The 23,754-nt window shown below is 43.0% G+C and overlaps 1 protein-coding gene across 6 annotated transcripts; it reads right to left on the minus strand.

Annotated features, from left to right (window-relative positions):
- Positions 1–7,602: 7,602 nt before the first annotated feature.
- On the minus strand, positions 7,603–23,230 carry LOC116070697 (ras-related protein RabY-like). Of its 6 annotated transcripts, none has more exons than XR_004110523.1 (4): positions 22,567–23,230; positions 12,318–12,904; positions 9,036–9,215; positions 7,603–7,892 (listed from the first exon to the last, which is right to left on the minus strand). XR_004110523.1 is itself a non-coding variant. In XM_031342152.1 (3 exons), exons 1-3 carry the CDS (start codon positions 22,605–22,607, stop codon positions 7,715–7,717), a joined length of 402 nt encoding a protein of 133 aa, XP_031198012.1. In that variant the 5' UTR covers positions 22,608–23,230; the 3' UTR covers positions 7,603–7,714. The 6 variants fall into 6 exon arrangements, 2 of the variants coding, with proteins under 2 accessions (XP_031198012.1, XP_031198011.1); XR_004110520.1 differs by having other exon boundaries at positions 9,036–9,218; XR_004110521.1 differs by having other exon boundaries at positions 9,036–9,218; positions 22,422–23,230.
- Between the last annotated feature and the right edge of the window lie 524 nt (positions 23,231–23,754).

A 23,754-nucleotide genomic window follows, 5' to 3' on the forward strand; every position in this document is an offset into this window, starting at 1 on the left:
AAAAAAAAAAAAAAAAAAAAAAAGTAGATTGACCTGCCACCATCTGCCTTCTTCCCTGACAAGTTCCCAGGCTTCTGTTTTTGCTGGCTCTGAGGTAACCTCAGTCCTGACTTGCCCCTGTTTCTGGGTTCTAGAACTGGTACTTGTCAATGGAAAAACAAAAACAAAAAACAAAATAAACCAAAAAAACCCCAAAGCACTGCTCTCTTGTAGGGATAAGAGACAATTTGTTCTGGAGCTATTTTGAATGACCATGATCTGGGAACACAAATTTAGGTTCCCCCCAATTCCATCTTCCAATGAAGAAGAAGTTTCATGAAGTTTTATAGTTTACAGAACAAGGAAAGCCACCAATCAAGGCAATTAAATGGTAGATACATCAGAGAGGGTTACAGCAAGATGGACGATCCCTTTCTGTAGATCATCGGATGCTATCTGATGACATTCGGAGCTTTTGGGTTGGTGGAAGCAAAGGGCCTACTAAGGTAATAGATTCCAAAGGCTTTTATTCACTAGTCACAGGAGAGGTGGACTGAGAGAGCGTTAAAACTAGCTGAAGATAGGACCTGCAACATTCACACTCTCCACGGTACTGCATTTCTACCAGCCATCAGTCTCTGCAGGCACAGCAGCTTTCCCAGAGTTCACAAACTCTCTAGAGGACAGGAAGAGGGCATTAAGAGTCTGGAAGCTCCTGGGCAACCCAGAGACAGCTCCTTTTGTTTCCCTGTATCAAGCCTCCATATTTAGGTTGAAGTGAGGTAGAAAAGTAATGAGAGACACTGGGTGTCAGTTTGAGTCCAAAACTGAAGTGTGCAGTAAGATGACCTATAAGCCAAGCCACTTCTGTATGACCTCTGAAGTCCCAATTACCACCTGCTAATTGGGAAAGGGAAGACAGGAAAGAAGCCCCAACTCATCTGAGCCTCTTTCCCTGTCTGACAAGGACGTCCTTCAAGTTGCTGTCTCTTGCTCTCTGCTAAAGACTGGCAAGGGAACAATGGTCTCTGTTGGTAGTCCTCACGTGGCTTTCTTCACAACCCTTTCTATCAAGTGTGTTTTTCCTCTCTGTCCTCTCTAGCTTGCCTCGATTAGAGTACAAGCCCAGGTAGGCTGGCTGTGGGACCTCCTACTTCGGTCTCCTCTGCAGGATCCATGGTTGCTCTGGGACCTTCTTGAGTAGTGGAGGAGCTGTGAATGTTAGACAGACAGGCTTTTATTTTTTCCTCTTAGCATCTACTCCCTGAGGCAGTTAACCTTCCAGCTATTCACAGACTCACCCAGGGGACCCAGAATGCAAAAGGAGTGGGGTGTCTCCCTGGCAATGTCCTGTGGAGATGCAATGTACCCCATCCACAAAAGGACTCCTCTTGAACAACAAAGTTGTCTAAATATATTTCTAACTAATATATATACCAGTACCAGAGGGCGGTGAGGTCTGCAGATGGCAGTGATGAGGTCTGGGGGAGTAATACCTTGTCTGTACCCCTTCTGTGTTCTTAATTCTCCTTGCCTGCTCTTTCTTGAACCATGTGGGGACATTTCTCCAGAATCCTCTGTCTCTCTCCCGTTCTTACCCTTTCCCCTTTTACACCCATGCCTAGAATATGGTGCTCAGGGATGGGGCTATGCTACAAGAATTCTGTCTTGGGCTCTTTCTCTAAGAGCCATATCACATCACATTCAAACTTGTATTTAAATTCACAATAGGCATTTGCTCGTGTATAGTATCTCTCATTACGTTTTTTTAAAAGTTGTCTTCATCATGCTTTACATTTTTTGTAGGCTTTTCTAAAAGTGATTACAAATACCAGTTGATGGGCACACACATACACAGAGAGAGAGACAGAGACAGACAGAGACTGAGTCTTTTCGAGAAGAATGCTGGGCTTCTGCCTGTACAGATGTGGAAGCCAGACTCTTACTGGTTGGGTGCAGCTATGAAAACATATTAGGTTCTCCATGGGGGTATGGACACATCCCCAACACCCAACTAATCAGATTTCTCCAATGGTACTTTCTCACCACCTCCAAAGAAACCACAGACATCTTTCTATTCTTAGTGATCAAGATCATAATGTGTCTTTGTTGTCTGTTCTTCAATGATGTATTAAAAGTATTGGAATTTGGTGTTCCCAATGCAGCCATACACTGCCACTCCCCAACCTCTTACCCCATCCTCCTCACCCCTGTGCCTACAACCATGGTCAGTGTGAACTGGCATGTCTAGAAAAAAACCACGCCTTTGTTGAAGATTATGATTGGCTAATTGATTGGTTAGAAACAGCCTGTGCTGGGGAATTGGAACTTTGCCAATAATTATGTCAGGTGCTAATTCCCTCTTTCTTCCATGTGGGTCCCAGAAATTGAACCCAGATCCTCAGCCTTGATAGCAAGCATCTTTACCTGCTAAAGCAGACTTCTAGTCTTAGTTCTCTTGATAACCATTTATCACTTACCTTTGTATCTGACCTAACATCCTTTGGACATCAAGTAAAAGTGTTATAATTTTATTGATCAGTAGATTTCTTTTGTTCTACAATTCTGAAAGGCTCACATAACTGCTTCTATGCTATGACTCGTCATTACGGAGAGCCTGAATCTTAGCTCCTGAGCCATGGTCACTCATAGTTGGTTCAATATAAACTGTCTCTTCCTCCCTTTGGAGCAAGAGCTGTGTTTTGTGTTGACATTCTGATGAATGTTTTCAAACTTTTCTCCCATTCCAAATCCTACAACAAACTCTAACTGAATTCAGGAGTTAGGAGATCTTCTTGCTCTGTAATTCTTAGGGAAACTGAGGTCAATGGATCCAAGAATTGTCTTAATGAAGAGCCTTAAAACATAGTTTTATACATATGAGGTAAGAAACTTTATTTTCAAAGCATCCCAGTCTTGTCCTGGGTTGGACAGATCAGCACAGGTGCCATGGATTAGGACTGGCCCCTTCTCATGCTCGGGGCAGTTTCAGAAGGCCCCCTTTGATAACAAATAGTTGCCTAGGGACCATTTGCCCATTAAAACCGGGTAGTGCCAACCCTCTGGCTACAGGCAGCTCTATGTTTTTTCCACTTTTTTCTTGGTTGCTGGAACACTGATCTTTCCCAGCAGGAGTTCTGGATTAGAAGAAACAGTTAAAAATGCCTTTTAGAAAGAAAGCTCGAGTGCACCATGCTTTTCCACAAAGTTTATCATGTGGCCTTCCACCTTATAGTTGCACGTTTGCAACGAATGTTACAGACTGGGTGCTCACCAGAGGTGGCAGGGTAGGTGTATGTTCACAAGTCAAAAATGCTAAATATCTTAAATTTGATTCAAGGTTCCCATCTATCAGGAGGTACTGCTTCCACGAACTTGTTTACATCCAGTCTCTGCTTATTCCTCTCTCTATAGTCCTGCCATCTTCCCTGAGCTTCCAAAAGCTTTCCAACAGTGACATTTATCCAGCGACCAAGTTAAGGCCCAGAATCAAAAGCTTAAGCTCAGCCACTATCAGTGAGAATGATAGCGCCCTCTGTCCCAGTGTAATTGTCTAGGATGATAATGTCCACATGACTCTTTGTTCCCGTGACTTGTGAGAACTTCTAAAGGCAGTGAATAAGAGTCACACTGTAGTGTTTGGTTTCTCTTCTAGCCAGCTGAAGATATAGCCAAGTAGAGAATTGCTTAAGCAAATTGAAATGCAGACCTGGCCTGAAATTTTCCCTAGCTAAGAGTCCAGTTCCACCTTGGAAATAAACTTGCTGAATTGAAAACATGATCAAAACTTTGCCTTATTATTTGTAAATGCTTATGACATAGAAAAAAATTTTAAGCTCTACCAGTCTGAAGCATCCGCCTAACATAACATAACCCTAACAGTCCAGGGACTCTGTGTTGGGATGGACAAAGTAAAGCAGCTGTGTGACTGTTACAGCCGAATACAGTCTTTCTTCCCATGCTCACTGTGAAGAAGCTTGTCCCTGGCCTTCTCTGATGGAGCCCCGAACCTCTTCTGATTTTGTACTGTGAATTGTTGCTTGCTCAAATCAATTCCTGAACATTTTTAAATTGTGCCTCCGTTTACATTTGCAACAGCTAGCTGTGAAGGCTGGAGGGGGTGGGAAGGGTTGGGGGAAGATAGATCCTTTGGACAATGACACTTCAACACTTTTGAAAGAAGACCTGGATTCTGTGTGTGTGTGTGTGGGGGGGAGCTAGTGGCTGTTCTCAGAGTTCTCTGTTCCCTACAGCTTTTGTGCTCTGTGGGAGAACTTAGAGAGCTGCCTTAATCCAGCCCACAGCGATTGCATTCTCGGAAGACCTGCTTGATTTGCTGATCTCTTTCTCTGTGGGGATTTATACAGGGATGTGGGATGACTACCTTGCTTAATTAAGCAAGTAGGATTTTTATGGGTTCCAGGAAGCCTCTTTACGTCATGCTCTTAGGATTTTTTTTTTAAGTGTGTGTGTGGAGGTGTGTGCGCCTTTACAGGCTAAAGGGTATCAGATCTCCTGGAACTAGAGTTCCAGGTGATTCTGAGCTGTCTGATGTGGGTTCTAGGAACTAAATTCTCATCCTCTCCTAGAGCAGCGAGTGCTGTTAACTGCTGAGCATCTATCCATCATATTCTTTTAACTTTTTACTAATTCCTTTGGCAAGGCACAAAGCCTCTTGCTTAGTATGAGGGCCATCCATTACAAGAGCACTCAGTAGCATTACTGTGTGAAAATCTGTATCAGACTCTTTCTTTAGAGCTGATATTGATTCATCCAAGGGCTGTCACTGAGCTGTGCATGATGGAGAGGAAGGCGGGCAAGGCTGAGAGTCCAGGAAAGCATTTCTAGAAATTTCATGAGGATGTCTGTCGTGTTGCACAGGTAGAATGCTTCAATCGACGTGACACTGCTGCTGCTCTCTCTGTCACAGGTTCTAATCCCCTCCTCTGGTCTTTGGGACTGGAACCTGTTATCTTATCTCTTTACTTAACTGCATCTTCAAAGTGCAGTTACTTTCGCTCCCTTTCTCCGTGGCACTTACTACTGTCCTCTTATGACCCACAACACATCTCTAGTTCTGGAAAAGGAGAAAAGTCTATAGATTGTGGAGCCAGACTCCCAGGTTAAATCCATTGTTCAGTACGCATTAACTTAGATACCCCATACCTCACAGCAGAGTTTCCTGTGCATCGGTTTTCTCCTGTCAATGCAGGTGTACAAGAGAATTTCTTACCTTACAGTGAAGATTAAGTAAAATAAAATGTGTAAAGAGCTTGGAAGAGTGCCTGGCATGCACGGAGAGCACAGTAAGCTGCAGGCGCCGTTGAAAAGCCTCCTAACTGGTCTTGCTGCCTTCTTCTTTGCCTAATTTGCTTCTTTACACAGAAGACTGGTCTTTGTAGTACATGTTAACAAAGGACATCCTGCTGAAACAATTCCCGTGATCCTCTGCACTTTCTTGGAGTGGCTATTTTTTTAGCCTCTCCTCCCTGCAGTCAATCTGTGCGTTCCTGGTAGTCCCATGTGTAGAATGTACATGGGCAACTCTGGGCTTCTGGGCTTCTTGCCTGTGATATCTCTTTTTGCCTTTTCTTCTTGTGTGCCAGCTACTTGGTCAACTAGACACAAGCTAGGGTTATCTGGGCAGAGGTGAACTTTTATTGAGAAAATGCTTCCAATCACACTGGCCAGTAGGCAAGTCTACGGGGCATTTTCTTGATTAATGTTTGATGAGAGAATGCCCAGCCCATTAGGGGGCAGTGCCATCCCTGGACAAATAGTCCTGAGTTGTATAAGAAAGAGGACTGAGCCAGGCAGTGGTGGTGCACACCTTTAATCCCAGCACTCAAGAAGCAGAGACAGGTGGATCCCTTGAGTTCGAGGCCACTCTGGTCTACAGAGGGAGGTCCATGACAGCCAGGCCTACATAGAGAAATACTGGGGAGAGAGAGGAATGGAGGGAAGGAGGGAGGGAGAGAGGAAAGAAGGGAAGGGAGGGAACCAGTAAGCAGTGCAGAGCTCCATTATCTCTTTGTTCTCTTCAGTTCTCCCCTCCAGGTTCTTCCCTTGAGTCACTACTCTGACTTCCCTCCGTGACAAACTGTTATCAGGAGCTGTTAAGATGAACACTTTCTTTTTTTTTTTTGTCCTCCCTTAATTAATTTATTCACTTTACATCCTGATCACAGCTGCCCCTCTCCTCCCAGTCCCCCCACTCCTCCTCTTCTTCTAAAAAGAGGAGGCTCCCCCTGGATACCAAACTACCCTGATAGATCAAGTCACTTCAGGACCAGGCACATCCTTTCTCACCGAGGCCAGACAAGGCAGCCCAATTAGAGGAACCGTAGGCAGGCAACAGATTCAGGGTCAGGCTCCGCCCTAGTTGTTGGGGGACCTGCATGAAGACCAAGGTACACATCTGCATATCTGGGAGGAGAGGGGTGGCTTCGATCAGGATGTAAAGTGAATAAATAAATTAATTAATGGAGGAGATAAAAAGAAAGTGTTCATCTTGCAGTTCCTGTTAGCAGTTCATCACTCCCGTGGAAGGTGGGAGAAGGGGTTAGGTCCAGGACACATTTTTTTGTTATGTGCATAGCAGCTTTATTTGTAATAGCCAGAAACTGGATACAATCCAGATGACCCTCGACCAAAGAATGGATAAAGAAAATGTGGTTCATTTACACAATGGAATACTACTCAGCTGTTAAAAAACAAGGACATCATGAAACTTATAGGCAAATGGAAAGAACTAGAAAATATCATCCTGAATGAGGTAACCCAGATCCAAAAGGACATATATGGTATGTACTCACTGATAAGTGGATATTAGCCATAAAATACAGAATATACACACTACAATCTACAGACCCAAAGAAGCTAAATAACAAGGAGGGCTCAAGGGAGGATGCTTGAATCTCACTTAGAAGAGGAAATAAAATAGTCATCGGAGACAGATGGAAGGAGAGAACTGGTTAGGAGAGGGGACAGGAGGCAGGGCGCGGGCGTAGGGAGAGCTGGGGGAGAAGGCAGGAAGAGGGAATGGAAATAAACACTTTCATCCCCAATACACTGTGGTCGGTGTTTTACCACAGCAGCAGAAAGCAGAGCAAAATGGCTTGGCAATCCGTCTCTGTTCCTCTTGTTCACAGATGAGATGTGCTATGCTTAGTGGAAACTTTGCCAAGCACGCCCTCCTCATCACCAAGCCTGCCCTTTGTGTGTTTCACTGCGATTTCCCTCCTTTGGTATCTGCCCCATACTTAGCCACCTCCTGTTCACAAGCAGTATGGGCAGATACTCCCATCACCCACACTCCATAGGTGGGCAGTCACCACGCTTGCTTGGAATGTGGCACCCATAGGACTTCTTGGTGTTCAGAGCCCTCCCTTCACTCCCCACACAACGTCATGTAACCTCCCGAGAACTCTTTGCAACAATCCCAGAGATGACCAAAGTCCAGATGCTTACTTAGCTTCTAAAGTGGTTGAAAATGAGTAAGAGGGAAGTGATGGGGTAGCGGTGAGGCTGTAGGAGTGGAATTAGCTAGGTCCTGTCCTGTGTGTCTCCACAGCCTTCAGAGACTCCAGTGGAAGTGTCAGACTCTGAGAGATTCCTACACCCTACAGAGGATTGCTGTTTACTTTTTGTGTTTGCTTCCCTTTCTGGGAGGGTGTTAAAACAGGATATAGTCAATGACCCTGAACATATTAAGTACATACACTTTCTTCTTGGGTTATAAAACCTCAGGTAGAGAAGAGCACTGTCTGCCCTGTGGTTGGACCTGCTGCTGCTGCTGCTGCTGCTGCTGCTGCTGCTGCTGCTGCTGCTGCTGCTGCTGCTGCTGCTGCTGCTGCTGCTGCTGCTTTTTCTTGAGGTTACTTAAGGGATGATGACTTAAGAGGACAGGAGCCCTGCTAAGGGAAACAGCAAACACTTAGTTTTTGGATCTTCTAGACTGTATTTAGTAGTCACTGGCAATTTTGTGCCCTTTTTGTTTCAGAAGCAGATAGTTATTTGATATACATTTTTCTTTCTTATATATTTATTTATTAGGTTTTTCAAGGCAAGGTTTCTTTATACAACAGCCCTAGCTTTGAAGACTAGGCTGGCCTTGAACTCACAGGGATCTGCTCGCTTCTGCCTCCCAAGTGCTGGAAGTAAAGGCATGTGCCACCATGCTTGGCTATGGTTTGTTCTTACCCATTTGGAATTTTCTCCTGGATTTGTTGAGTTCACTAATATAAAGAAGGTGATAGTTGAAAGGAAGTAGATGTTGCTAACGCTCATTTGAAGGCCGATTTCTCAAGCAGCTAAAGGAAACGTGGCTAAACACTGGTTTACAAGGCTCTTATTTGACAAAACTAAGGTGAAGAGGAAACCAAAGCTTTCTTTCTGTCGTTTTTATTTTTAATTGTGTGTGCATGCAGTGGAGGTTGTGCTCATAAATTAGTGCCAGTAGAAGACAGAAGAAGGCATATGTCCTGGATCTGGAGTTAGTGGCAGTTGGCAGTTATGAGCTATACTGTATGGGTGCTAGGAACCAAACGAGGGGTCCTCTGCAAGAGCAGTATGAACTTAATCACTGAGCCATCTCTCTAGCTACTAAAGTGTTCTTAATCTCTCTAAACAATTTCAGAGCAAATGGGCAGAACCACTCCCCATGGGTTTCATTGTCCTCAGCGAGAGAGCATCCAAATATGACTCTCTGACCCTCTCAGAGATTCTAGAACTTCTTAATGTCCTCATATAAGCTCCTTGTCTGTTTCAGCTTGAACTTTTTCTGACTATACATCTCATAAAGCCAGAGGACTTGACAAGGTACAGTAGGTAATACCTCCCCATCTTTACAGGCCTCTGGGGAAGTATCTCACAGCATACATTAGGTAATATCTCCCCATGTTTACAGGCCTTGCAAATGGAAGATGTTTACTGCCTTGCTACTTGGGTACTGCTACTCCAGAGGTTTACTTCTGTCTCTTCAGGGAAGATTCTTATCTCCTGAGACTACTGTATTTGGGATACCTGGATCAAATCTTACAGAAGTAGGGTTATACCTGATGAAAGGCCTTGACTGAGATTGACAATCTTGCCATACAAATGATTGGTAGGGCCTGAGAACTGTAGAAATGTCTTGCTGTGTGAGACAGAGGTCCGTGGATGCTGTTTCAGTGGTCCATGTTAAACAGTCTTTGACAAATCTACCTGGATGGGCTTCCCTTCCTTCGGCTAGAAATCTGCTACAGAAGGAACAATAATCAGTTAGTTGAATGGTCTCATTTGTTTGGGTTCTGGTTAAAAACTCAGAGAAGGTCCTGATCTCAGTACTGTTTACCTGATGGAAAGACCTGCTCTTATGAAACGGCAATGCCATTATTAAAGGGGGTGGACAGGAAAGTAATTTTCTAAGCAGAGATGTGAAGCTTCAGATATATGTGTGCTCATAGTGAGTTGGAATTTTATACAAACCCAATTATGTGGGTGTAATAGAATGCCTGCTGGGTGGAAATTTTTTATCAAGAGGTGAACACAGAGGACTTGTGGGATGGCTCAGTGCAAAAGGCACCAAACACCAAGCCTGATGACATGAGTTCAATACCTAGATCCCATGTGAGGGAAGGAGAGAACTGACTCCAACAAGTTGTCTCTTGACCCCCATATGTGTGCTGTGGCATGGGCAAGCCCCGCCCCATCACATGCACACACTGGCCAAATGAGTAAATATAATAGCAATGAAAAGAAGTCAGATTGGAATCAGAATTCTCTAAGAGACATAAGACAAGATACAATGGGGGCTGGAGAGATGGCTCAATGGTTAAGAGCACTGGTTGCTCTTCTAGAGGTCTTGAGTTCAACTCCCAGCAAGCACTTGGTGGCTCACAACCATCTATTATGGGATCCAATGGACAATTCTGGTGTGTCTGAAGACAGCAACAGTATACTCACATACATGAAATAAATACATCTTTAAAAAGAAAAGAAAAGACATAGTTAACTTTTGAGACGAAATTCTGCTGTTCATGGTTGGAAAGCAGCTTATTGAAGCAATGTGTTTGCTGCACAAGCATGGGAACCTGAGTTAATGTCCAGCACTGATGTGAAAAGGCTGGGTAACATGGCAAATATTTGCAATCCCAACGCTGCAGAGGCAGAGACAGACGGATTTGACTACCTGCCCATTCAGCCTGAGGAGACTGGCAAATACCAGATACAAGAGAGAGATCCTATCTCAAAAAACAAGGCAAAAGGCATCTGAGATAGAATGTAAGAAGTTGACTTCTGGCCTTTATACGTATATTTCCAATCCATTCACACCAACACCCTCCCCCACTGCATACTCTAGGAGTCCATCTATGGAGATCCTACAACCTCTGCAAAGGGACAAGTGGTTAAGACTAGAAATCTTGACACAAAGGAAAATGGTGGTCCTGATCAATGGGACCAGGACAGAAGACATCATGAAGGTCCCAAAGAGAAATTCACCCAAAGAAAGTAAAGTCTGGAAGTGATCTGAACTCTTGAGTAACAACCTCAGCTCCAGACTAATAAACTGAATTTGGTGTACTTGAGCCTGGACTCCTAAGACTCATAAACACCATAGCAGAAACTGACCATTATTCTTATTACACTGAAGAGCTTAATCATTCTATGGCTTAGATTCATTATAATGACTGACAGAGGGGACATATGTGGGAGGAACAAATAGAGAGTTGAAGATGATATTGCTATAGTTCAGAGAAGAAAAGAGGAGGGCAGGATGCAGCAGGCATGGAGATTCAAGGAGTAGGAAGTGAGCTTGTCATAACTTGGTAATTGATTGGCTCTGAGGGAGCAGTGGTTAATTTGTTTGTTATTAGTGTTGTTTATTACTATCATAAGTGGCAAGGGTTAGATTAAATAGCCAATTTTCATACCCTTCTTGGTGCCACTTGTTTCAGCTGTTGGTCTCTACAAAGAGAATTATGAAGATGGAGCCCTGATGAGCTACACTGACACTCAGAAGGACCATTGTTATCATTCTGAGTTAATCAAGTGGAGTCATTGTTTCAATTTACATTAAGTGGCTTTTGGCTATGCAAAGATCCAATTACATTAAAAGCTAGATACCAATTGGTATAGGAAAACAATTATCTAGACGTGGCCATGACATTAAAAAGAACAAATGTCTAACTGAGAGTTTGCCAAGATTTCCATTGAGTTAATTCTGACTGCCAAAGTATCACGGATGGGGGGGGGGTGGTAGGAGACATAAGGAAAATAAGAAATATAGATATCCTTAGCCAAATAATATATCTTCAGATTACAAGAATAGAGTACATCTCTCTGTTTTGCTTTTAAACTAGAATACTCAACATTAGAAGAAAACATTAAGTAAACCACTTATTCCACCCATTGCAATAACATTTCCGTACATGGTAACAGCAGATGGTGCCCCCAGCTGTCACCTCTCATTAGGCAGCACCCTATCAGTGACCACTGTTAACAGATTGGTGAGGATTTTGCCAAAATGGTAATCTCAAAGAGATCCTGTTTGTTGTATGGAATACATGACAACACATCAACTCTTTCCATTCCATATCTCACAATGCCTACTTGATAACTTAGTGTCTAGCTTACCAGTTGGTTAATTTACTAGAATTGTGGTTGGTAAGAGATGTAGTCACACTGAGGCAGCAGATAGTAGCAATAACAATAACAGCAGCAGCAGCAGCAGCAACCACCACCACCACAAAACAGGACAGAGTTCTAGGAGCATGTGGAGGGGGCACTGAAGGCAGGTGCTAGCCAGGAAGATGGGAAGTGTTGGTAGCAAAGGCTGGATCGTCCATATACTTGGTCGTCTACTTCTGTTTCCATACTCATCCTATTTACCCCTATTGAATCTTTCTTCCAAAGATTACCAGGCATCTTAGTCAGGGTTTGTTGCTGTATTAAACACCATGACCCAAAGGTACCTTGGGAAGAAAAGGGTTTATTTCACCTCCACTTCCATATTGCATCAAAGGAAGCCAGAGCAGAAACTCAAGGAAGGAACCTAGAAGAAGAAACTGAAGCAGAAGCCATGGAGTGTGGGAGAGGCGATGCGGGAGCGGGGTAGTGGTGGTTACTGGCTTGTTCCTCCTAGCTAGCTCAGACTTTTTCCTTGTATAGGACGCAGAACAGCCAGCTCAGGAGCAGCACTGCCCACAGTGGGTTGAGCCCTTCCACACCAACCAGGGCAATCCTCAAGGAAATGCTCAACAGGCTGCTCACAGGCCAATCTGATGGAGGCATTTCCTCAATTGAGGTTCTCCCTTTCTAAATGACTCTAGCTTGTGTCAAGCCAATGTAAAACTTACCAGCACAGCAGGGGACTATATTGATGCCATTTGATGGTTTCTCTTTACTTTACTGTCTTTATTGACTTTTGGTGCCTGGCATTGCCTGCCAGTCTGTCATGAGTCTTCTTTGTGATGCTGGCTGTTAATACAGCCCTAGTTCTTGAATGTCCCCGACGGTTCTTGTTCTGAGTTCCATAGTGGCTCCTCCAGGTAATTGTGAGTGTTGTAGACATCGTTGCCAATGGCTCTGTTTTTGCCTTGTTGTTCTTTGCTCTGCATTTTCTGGTTCTTGGATGCTTGATTCACTTCTAGGTCGTCAACAGGGATCATCAGGAGGGAGACTTTGAAATACTATTGATAATTTTAGACACAAATAAGTATATGAATCTGGCCTCAGCTTTCTCTTTGGTTTTGATCATTTCAGTCCCCACTGTCTACTAGACTTGTCCTGTTTGTGCTTCAGATTTAGTGCCAGTCGTCAATTGTTCATTGTCATCTCGTCTGGAAGCATGCCTCTGCATGGCTATGAGGCGCTATCAGGGAAACAGAAGACCCAGTCTGAAAGTGGTCAACACCATTCTGTGGACTGGGGGCTTGGACTTGCACTGAATGCAAAGAGAATAGAGGAGAAAACAGTGAGCATCTACATTCATCTCTGCTTCCAGACTTGAGGTACAGTGTGACTAGCTGCCTCACACTCCTGCCATTCCTGCTGTGATGACTGACTTCAAGCTATGGACTAAAATAAATCCTTTCTCCCAACAGCAGGAAAAATCGACAAAATCCATGGCTTCGATAAAGTGGAACTTATCTCTTTCCCATCAGTCTCCTTAACTACCTAAAGAGGTCATTCCAGATCCGTTCTCCTCCTGCCCTTTCAATCCCTTCTCTCCATATCTAAACTACTTGGTATCACATGCCTCTCTGTTATTAAAAACCATACTCTTTTTCCATGAGTCTTTCTTTGGGAGCCTAGATTCTCTCTACCTTTCAGAGAACCTTTTTTACTCCATGCTTCAAAACTTATCTGCAGTGTGGCTTTCATTCAGAAGTCTTCTTTAAGCTGGGTCTGGTGCCCCTCTGCTGTCTCCTATAAACACTGGCACAGAACTCATGGTTTTGTAGCTAACTGGCTTGTATTCCCATCTGGATTGTGAATTTTCAGAAGAGAAGGACTATGTTTTGATCTCCATACCTCCAAGCATTACAGGTGAATAGGTTTGGGCCTCTCATCTGAAGAGTTGGAAAAAGACCCACAGAGCTATGGGAAAGCAGCTAGTTATGGGGGTCACACTGTGCAAATATTCAAGAGCCCCAATTATTGATCTTGTTTGGGGGCTTCCTTTTATGGGGTTCAAGTGGTGAAGAATTGGTTACAAAGTAGGTAGTTTGAGTGGTTCTCTGTTGTGATAGATATACTAAGTTGTATTATAGTTTTTCTACAGCACAAGTCCCTTCCCATAATGTATCAGATTTTAATCATTTGCATACCCAATTATGCATAGGCATAAGATGGTCAATGGGAGATTTCTCATAAAATGTTGTAACCAAATAAAACAGTTTAGGCAAGATCAGCTTTTCTATTCTTCATAACTGGAAATGTTGGGATACACGGCAATAGCAACTGTCTAAATTTTATTGTTACTAGGAGTGAGGAAGCATATACTATTGCATTACTATTGCTATTACTATGCATGTGGTAATTGAGAGGATTCTGAGATTGGTAAGGTCATTCTTTGGAGAGGGATGTGTACACATAGTCCCTGCAGGTGGAGGACCTGGGCTGTCAAGTGCATTATTGCAAGGAGTGTGTGTATAACCTCAAACTCAATTGGGGTCCCAAAAAAGACTGTCTCTGATGCTTGCCTGCCTCACAAAGATTACCAAAGTGCTTGCACACAGTAGGTGCTGAAGAAGTACTGGACTACTTTTTACTCCTTGCCTTTTTTTTTGTTTGTTTGTTTGTTTGTTTGTTTTGGCTTATTTTGTCTTTTCTATTAAGAGACTTACTTTTGCTATGCTAAACTGCAAGGCTGGTCTCAAACTCCTAGGTTGAAGAATTTTCCTGCCTCAATTTTGCAATGGCTGCTGTGGTGATTTGCATAGGTGTGGCCCCCCAGAGACTCTTGTGTTTGAATGCTTGGCCCAGAGAGAGTGACACTATTAGGAGGTGTGGCTTTATTGGAGTAGGTGTGGCCTTATTGGAAGAAGTGTGTCCCTTGGAAGCAGGCTTTGAATTTTTATATGTGCTCAAGCTATGCCCAGTGACACAATCTTCCTCTGCCACATCAGATCAAGTTGTAGAGCTCCTCCTTCACCATGTCTGCCTGCATGCTGGCATGCTTCCCACCATGACGATAATAGGCCAAACCTTTGAAACTATAAGCTGGCCCTGAATAAATGTTTTCTTTTTGTAAGAATTTCTTATGTGCTACTGTGAAGGAAAGACAGAAATCTGGAGGTAAGAGGAGAAGGCAGACTTAGGCACAAAAAATTGATATGGTTTCACCATCACTGAAAACAAAAACAAAAAGCAAAGCAACCTGAAGGGTCCGACAAGATAGAGCAGCAAGTAAGCATTCTGTGCAAGCCTGAGGTCTGAGTGTGATCCCTAGGACCCATGTGATGAAAGGTGAGAACCAACTTGTCCTCTGACCTCCAAATACACACACACACACACACACACACACACACACACACACACACACACACACTAGACATTAAAAGTTTTCCACTGAACATTTTTAAATGAGGGGATATTATGCCATCTGCAAGTCTTAGTGAGGGTTTCATTGCTGTGAAGAGACACCATGGCCACCATGCTTATCAGTCTTAGCATGGGTAAACTTTCTAAGCATGAGCCTGGAATTCTTTGGCCTGCCGTTCTCTACCTCAGGGTTCTGTCATCCATCCATCCTGGCCACAGCACAATCATCAGAATCCTCCTTGATTTCTCTGTTTTATCATACTCCACATTGTTTTAGTTATCTATTGCTGTGAAGACATACACGGCCACAGAAACTCTTAGAAAATAAAGTGGTTAGTTGTTCACCATGGTCTCCCTCTACCCCGACAATGGCAACATCTGAAATAGTTCCTGGAATATAGTAAATCTTTCTGAGTATTTGCTAAGTGAATAAATTATTCTCAGTACTGAAGGTGATGATTCACTCGTGACTCCACACTTAAGCCTCTTTTGTGGAGTCACCAAGCCCTCTGGAGTCAGCCTTGTGTTTATTCAATTAACGTTTACCGAGGGCAAACTGTCCAACAGTGCGTTTATCACTGGGCCGCTTACTTCCCACAAGTGCTGTACCCAACCAGATAAGTGATACAGCATGAACTCTGTAAGCTTTAAGGCAGCACACAAATGTCACTTGCCTCCCAGGACGGTGACACTAATTAAGGTTGCTTCTACGCTCAGTTCCAACGGGAGCATCCAACTAATCTTCTTGCTTCCGGAATCTCTCTAGATAATAAATTCTGCACTCTGATGCACATTTAATCTTAACGCATTGCAGCAATTATGTTCCCTTTCTTTTAAAAAACATTGCTGCCTTCCAAGTTCTGACCGAATAGTCCACAAACTCCTTGGCTTGCATCTAAGACCCTCTTCAACCTGGCTGCCTCTTCACTCCCTCCACTGTTCCCCAATTAAAGCCCTTGATTTTCCATCAAGCACATGGCCCACTTACCTTTCCCGGAGCATTCTTGACTTCCTCCTTCTGTACTCCATGAATGCTCTTTCTATAATTGATGTTTCCTGCATCCCTTCAAGTGCATACAGTGGACATAAGGCTACCATCTCTGGGTTTCTCCATTTTCTTGATTGTTTGTTTTAGAAAGGGTCTCATGTAGCTAAAGCTAGCCTTGACTGTGGTCCTGTCTCCATCTCCCGAGTGTTGTGACTTCAGGTGAGAGTCATCTGTCCAACTCTGAGATTTTCCACATTGAGGTAATCTTTCTGAACCCCACACTTAAGGTATTTCCTTCCTACTGAAGAAACAGGCTTCTCCCTTTTTTCCTTTCCTTAGACAAGGAAGACAGGAAAGAGGTGTAAAAGAAATGTTTATTTGTGTCCATGTCCCCTTTCACCATTCTGAGTCAGAGGGTAGGGCAACCCTGGCATCTGATTGCCCTCCATTTGCATAGGCCATATGGGTCTCTCCTTGGAATTCCCCTGACCAACAATATATATTCATGGCTGGCTTGCCATTGTGATGGGATCTAGAGTCACCTACGGAATAAAGCAAGAGAGACTACACTGGTTTGGTTGAAGTGACAATATCCTCTCTAAATGTGTGGATGGCACCATTCAATGAGCTGGGACCCTGTGCTGAATGACAATGAGAAAGGAAGTAAATCACAAGCTTTCCTGTGTCCACTTCCTGGCAGACATAGGACCCGCTGCTTCACAAGGTGGCCGCTAGGACTTTCCTGCCACCCAGCAGAGGAGGGGCTGGACAAGAGTACTCCAACACCTCGCCCCTTTTCTGTGTTTAGTTTTGTACTTCCCACAGTTGGTAATTGTTCCTATTTTGCTTATGTGATTCATTCATGCTTGCCTCCTTTCTACAACTAGAATCTCAGATGTTGGAGGAGGAGTCCTTCTTGCCAGAGTCTAGCATATTGCAGGTGCTTAGTGAATACCTGCAAATAGGTGAACAAGCTATTCTAGTAAGAGTTTGTTGTTTGAAAGTGTAAAGAGAGACTCAAAGGTCAGGAGCCATGTACCGGATCTATGTGTCATTATCCTGGGAGAAGCATGCCATGGGAATTACAGCACACAGTTATTATATTTAGGAAAGGGTGTTAAACAGCACTCACTTCTCATTTGGCACAGAGTGTCTCGGAGGTCCATGAAAATCTAATGCCAAGTGTTCTGACAGTTGAATGGCTATGGATGTACTATAAACCACTGAAATGCATGAGTGGGTGAAATATATCATATGTGGATAATATAATAAAATACAGATAGAGAATAAAAAAGTCTGAAATAAGCATTTCAGGAGGAAAAAAAATGACGGAAGAGTACTATTCCAGTGATGCTCAATTTCAGTTGTCAACTTGACACACCTTGGAGGAGGGAACCCCAACTGAGAAATTGCCTCCATCAGATTGACCCGTAGACATCTCTGTGAAGACATTTTCTTGATTGCTAATTGATACAGGAGGGTCCAGCCTACTGTGGATGGTCCGATTCCTGGGAAGATAGGTCTAGGCTATATAAGAAAGGTAGCTGAGTGTGACCCTGGAAGCAAACCAGTAAGCAACACTTCTCCATGGTTTCTGCTTCAGGTCCTGATTGAATTTCTGCCCTGACTTCTTTCAGTGATGGATTCTGACCTGGAAGTGTGAGTCAAATAAACTCTTTCCTCCCCTAAATTGCTTTTGATCAGAATGCTTTATCACAGTAACAGAGAAAATAAACCAGAGTAATCCCTCAACCACAAATATTCCTGTATTCGAACTATTTATTTATTTAACATTTTAACACTATTTACTCATTTATTTGTGGTATGTGTTTGGGAGGGCATGCTATGGTATGAGTGTAGAGTTCAGGGGGCAACTTTTCAACTTTTGAGTGTTGTTTCTCTCCTTCTACCATGTGAGATCCAAGGATTGAGATTGAGTTGCCAAGCTTGGTGGCAAGCACCATTTCTTGACAAGCCATTTTACCAGCCCTCAAAACATATTTATTACTGTCTTATGTGTTAGGTAGAAGTGGTCAGGATCAGGGACACAATAAGGAATGCATAGTCCCTGATCTCAAACCTTTGTTTCTTTCTCCAATGAACAAGAACAGAGAATGGTGAAATAAGGGTGAGGACCAGGGCAAGTTTCCAGACAACTCTGAAATAGTCCCAAAGAGGTAAAGTCTCAATATTTAAACATTAAAAACAATGTGTCAAAAGAACACAGAAAACATCTCCGTAGGTATCAGAGTACCCTTTCTTTAAAGAGGAGAATTAACAAAGAAATCGGAGCATAGCTCCCATGTATCAGTGGGTTTTCAGTGTGAGTTTCTGGTGTGGGAGATATAAGATGCCAATGCCAAGAGCCCAAGGAACATTTTCCATTTAGAAATTGCAGTAGGCCAGTTATCCAACACTGTGCCAAAGCCTGCTTTTAGCCCAGGAGAATGTGGACCATGCGGCAAGCACTAGAATGCAGGAGTTAGAAAAACTGGGTTAAACACACTTGCCCTGCTCTTCCCAGCTCTGACGTCTCTGTCACCTCCTTCAGTACCACTCCTCCCTGCCCTATATGTTGGAGACAACAGCCCATATCTCATGGCATAGATTGAATCAGCCACTGCAAAGTCCTTTGTCATCTACAATACAAACTAGTATTAGCCAGTAACCATGTGATTATTGATAAAATTGGCTATGTGTCATCCAAGGAACAATATTGTCATGAGGAATAAACAGTGTCTACGTGTATAAAAGTTATGAATGGGGTTGGAGAGATGGCTTAGGGATTAAGATCACTGACTGCTCTTCCAGAGGTCCTGAGTTCAATTTCCAGCAACCACATGGTGGCTCACAACCATCTGTGACGGGATCTTCTGGTATGTCTGAAGACAGCTACAGTGTACTCATATACATTAAATAAGTAAATAAATAAATAATTTTTTAAAAGTTATGCATGTTTATGTCTCCTTCACATTTCATGTTGAAGTTAATCCCCATTCAATGACATTAAAAGTTGTGGCCTGTCTGAGGGAGGTGATCAGCCCCCTTTTCTAACATTAGAACTCTGGGTGAAAGGAGTTACTTTCCTGCCATTCTGCTCTTTTATGTGAGGACACAGCATCTGCTGCTTCTGGAGGATACAGAGGGCAGCCCTCACAGACACCACTTTACTGTCACCCTGGCCTTGACTGTCCTGCCCTCCAGAGGCATGATAAATAAATGTGCATTGCTGATAAATTACCCACCTTGTAGTATTTTGTTACAGAAACACAAATGGGCTGGAGTACACACACACACACACACACACACACACACACACACACACACACACACGGAGGAGGAAGGGAGGGCACTTAAACATTGGAGGGTTTAAATAAGTAATTATTGATAGGTGCAAGGTGTATCTTCCTATAAAACACCTCTGCCTTTTATTTTACTAGCAATTTTCTACAAGATATATTAAGAAAAGAGTCTATGTTTAAGTAAGGATGTCCCAGACTTTCTGATCAATATTTATGGTGTCAGTCTTTAGCTATTAGTGATATGCAATGCTAACCAAACAGGATGGATGGATGCTGGCCATAACAATACAACTCTCTTTAATTAGAAATTGTTTTTAGGTCTTAGAGGGATCTTGTGCTGGGTAGTTTTTATCTTTCTTTTTTCTTTTCCTTTCTTCCTTTCTTCCTTCTTTCCTCCTCTTCCTCCTCCTCCTTCCTCTCTCTCTCTCTCTCTCCCCCCCTCTCTCCTTTTTGCCAATTAAACATAAACTAGAGGCTTGGGAGAAAAGGAAACTCAGTTGAGAAAATGGCTCCATCACATTACCTGTAGCAAGTCTACAGAGGCATAGTTTTGATTAGTGATTGATACAGGAAGGCCCAGCCCAGTGCGGGAGGCCCCACCAATAGACAAGTGATCCTGAGCTGTATAAGAAAGCAGGCTCAGCAAGTCGGGAGAGCAAGTCAGTAAGCAGCATCTGCCCTTGGTCTCTGCTTTAGTTCCTGCCTTTAGATTTCTGCTCAGACTTTTCTTCATGATGGACTACTACCCAGAAGTTAAGATAAACCTTTCCTCATCAAGTGGCTTTGGTCATGGTCTTTATCCCAAGAACAGAGTCAAACTAAAGCAGATCCCTATGGTGAAAAAGACCAGAGGCAGACAAGTGTGCATGGAAGGATTTGAATAGCTCTATCAGATATTTCTCAACAGGTACAGTACTAAATGGGCTACCTGTATGTTTCTTAGTATCCAGAGACACCTCCCCACAAAACAAGATCCTTTAGAACCAGAGATGCAAGGCGAGAGAGCAGTAATATATCCTCTTGCCAACGCTTCCCATCCTAAACACAACAATAAGGAACAGTTTTCTAGAAAGTATCAACCTGACAAGGAACTGGATCATGGAGAAGACCCTGGCAACACAGAGTGAAGAGAATGTGGCCAGTGTGACATCATCGATCTATAAAAGGCACGGGCTGTTTTTGGCAGTGTGTGGGTGAGTTGTCAATTGCATCAGCTTAGCTATTATTGGTCTTAACAATACACAATTAGTCATCTTGGTTCCAGCAGACTGCACAGCATTCTCTTTGTAGTGATTATGGTATGTGAGAAGCCCTGTGGTGTTGAAATAACTCACTGTAAGATGGATCAGTGGGTAAGTTTCAGAATAAACTAGTTCCTGGTCATTAGTTTTGATGGCTAATCTTGGTGGTCATTTTGACATACCTGGGAAGAAGAAATGTAAAGTTGAAGAATTGCCTCTGTTAGATTGGCCTGTGGGCAAGTCTGTGGGAGTGTTTTCTTGATTAATAACTGATGTGGGAGACGGCCCAGGCCACTGTGAGTGGCATCATTCCTTAGCAAGGTAAGCCTGGCAGTGCAAAAAGCTAGCAGAGAGTGCCTAGGAGCAATCTGATAAACAGTATCCCATGATGCTCTGTTTTAGTTCCTGCTTCCAGTGCCTGCTTGAGCCCCTCTCCTGGCTTCCCTCAGTAATGGACTGTAACCTGAAAACTGAAATAAACCCTCTCTCCCCCAAGCTGCTTTTGGTTAAAATATTTTACCATAGTGACAGAGAAGCAAATCAGAAGAATTCATTTATTCTTGTTTACTAGTTAGCCTAAAAATGGCTGATAATAAATGGAAGCTTAACATACCACTGCATAACTCTTTTAGGTTCCTTGCTAATATTCCACGAAAAAACCTGGTAGCCTGTTTAGGTCAAGAAATTTAGACACTATAGCTGGTGAAGAGAAATGAAGGAGAGATTTCCAAGGGAAAGAATTCGAAGCAGGCAGTAGGAATTGATTAGTATAAATAGTGCCTGTTCTCCATTTCCTGGGTAGTTTAAGTGAAAAATCTTTCCATTAAGTCTGTGTCCTAGTACATTTTATGCTACAATAACAGAATACCTTGGGCTGGGTCATTTATAAAGAATAGAAATGTATTAGCTCATAGTTCTGAAGATTGAGTAGCTCACTATCAGAGTGCCAGCTTCTAGCAAGGATTTTGGTGCCCCACCAATGGCAAAGCTCACCCTTGTGAGACAGTATATGCTGACATGGATCTATCTGTTCAAAAGAATACAGCCTTCCTGGTTTAGGTGCCTTTCATTAAGGTACCTCCCAGCTCAGTCACATTAGGGATTAAGTTTCTAATACACTGATTCTGGGAGTACACATTCAAACAACAGCAGTGTATTAGTCAGAGTTCTCCAGAAAACACAGGGCCATAGATCTATAGATATCCATGTCTATGATTTTACAGATATTATTTATCATACACCTACCTGTCAGCCTGCCTGCTTGCTCGCCTGCCTACTTAGTCATTTATCCATTTAGTTTCTTTTGTGCAATGCTTGTGGAGGATTAGCAGCTACAACTGTATAGGCCAAATATAGTATAGTCCTCCAGATTGGAAGCCAAGGGAGTTAGTTGCCTTGAGTTCAAAGGCCATCTGCTGGCAGGATTCTGTTCTGTTTGTTAAAGATCAGACTGATCTCCAGCTGACTGGGTGAGGCTCAGCCATACTACAGACAGCAAGTACTGTATCCACACTCTAGTAATACAAATATTAATCTCATCCAGAAAGCAGCTTCATGGAAGCTTAATAATATTTGATGGAACATTTGGGCAGAGTGGCCAGATGGACCCTTTATTAACCATTGTATAAAGTTACGTGAAATATTATGGTAGTGGTTGTTGATGCTGTTATTTATATCTGAGAGAAAGTGGCTATGATAACAAAATAACTGAGGGTACAAACTCAATCATCTCTCCCTCCCTCCCTCCCTCCCTCCTTCCTTCTTTTCCTCCCTCCCTCCCTTTCTCCCTCCCTCCAGAATGTTCAAGTGCCTATATGTAAAGGAAGAAGGCAGAATTGGGCCTTTCACACGAGACACAGTGAACTGCAAAGTGACTGGCAGCACCTTAGGTGGTTGTCTTCTGACCTCAGCTGATCCAGAGCAGGCCCAGCTTCTCTTTTCTGTCCCGATTCCCAGTTCTCCATAATGTTTGCTATACATTTCTCTCATTTTCCTGCAGGCCCAGCTTTGCCTAGTCTGCCTTACCTACCAGGATAGAGAGATGCAAGACCTCCAGATTTGTAGCATCATCCTCCAAACTTCTGCATGTGTGTTCTTTATTCCTATTGTGTTGAGTTGATTTCTGGATCTTACCAAGGCCAGCTCCCATGCTTGTATATTTAGTTCAGTCTTTTCTATCTTTTCATGTCTGTAGGAGCCATGGTGTCTGAATTAAACATATTTGAGCAGTTAGACATTGGAGTCTCCATGTTCACCAGGCTAGGTTCATGCCTGTTAAGTCTGATTATTGCTATAATTTTTGCAAGTCAGGCAAAGTTTAAAAAAAAAGAAACAATTGTATATGTGCGTGCATGAGTGTGTGTGTATAAAATCTCACACTGGCACATTTGCACTGCTAAAGTAGCCATGATGACAGAAAAAAAGCAAGTGCACAAACTGCAGACTATTTACTGATCAAAAAACGATTAAAGCATGAAGAACTTCTTGGTAGTAAAACAGTTATCTTTGCCGTCTATCCATACACATATATGTTCTTGTTGTCCAGGGCAACCAGAAACAAGCACACAGTCATCCTGTCTCAAAGACACATGGCAGACAGCATCCATACTAGTGTGACGATGAAATTTCCCTTTGGCATCCTCTTGCCTCACTGCTGAGCCTACTGACTTGTGCATTTTTACTACTGTAGTTTTGTGTGAGACTCTTGCCTGTGTAATAAGCAGCACAATTATGACATAGTTTTGGTTCCATCACTTAAAACATTCTCTCTTGCCACCTTCCAGTTTAGTGTCTCCAATCTGCAATCTCAGGAATCTATAGCTCTACTTCCCCCTGGTGTAGACTAATACTGAATGTTCTGCTGCGAAGTCACACGCTGTTTATTTGAATGTTTTCATGTGGTACCTGAGATTTCATTGCTGGCGTCTTTCCCTCAATGGAGTAATTTTGAGATGCATTCATCGTGTTCCATACAGCAGGAATTTGTTCCCCAATGGTAGTCCTTGTACCAGCCAATTCTAACAACAAAGGAAACAACCAAGGAAACACTAAGGACATTTCAGCCTTATTTACACAGTACATTTACATAAGTATACCCATCGCAAGAAAACTGTATGCCACAACCTGCTTATCTAACTACACAGTGCGTTGTTTCCAACTGTTGATAATTATGTATAAAATTGCTATGAACATTCAGGCATATAAACTTATTTTAATT

The sequence above is a fragment of the Mastomys coucha genome, unplaced genomic scaffold (genome assembly GCF_008632895.1).
Source record: "Mastomys coucha isolate ucsf_1 unplaced genomic scaffold, UCSF_Mcou_1 pScaffold22, whole genome shotgun sequence".
NCBI lineage: Eukaryota > Metazoa > Chordata > Mammalia > Rodentia > Muridae > Mastomys > Mastomys coucha.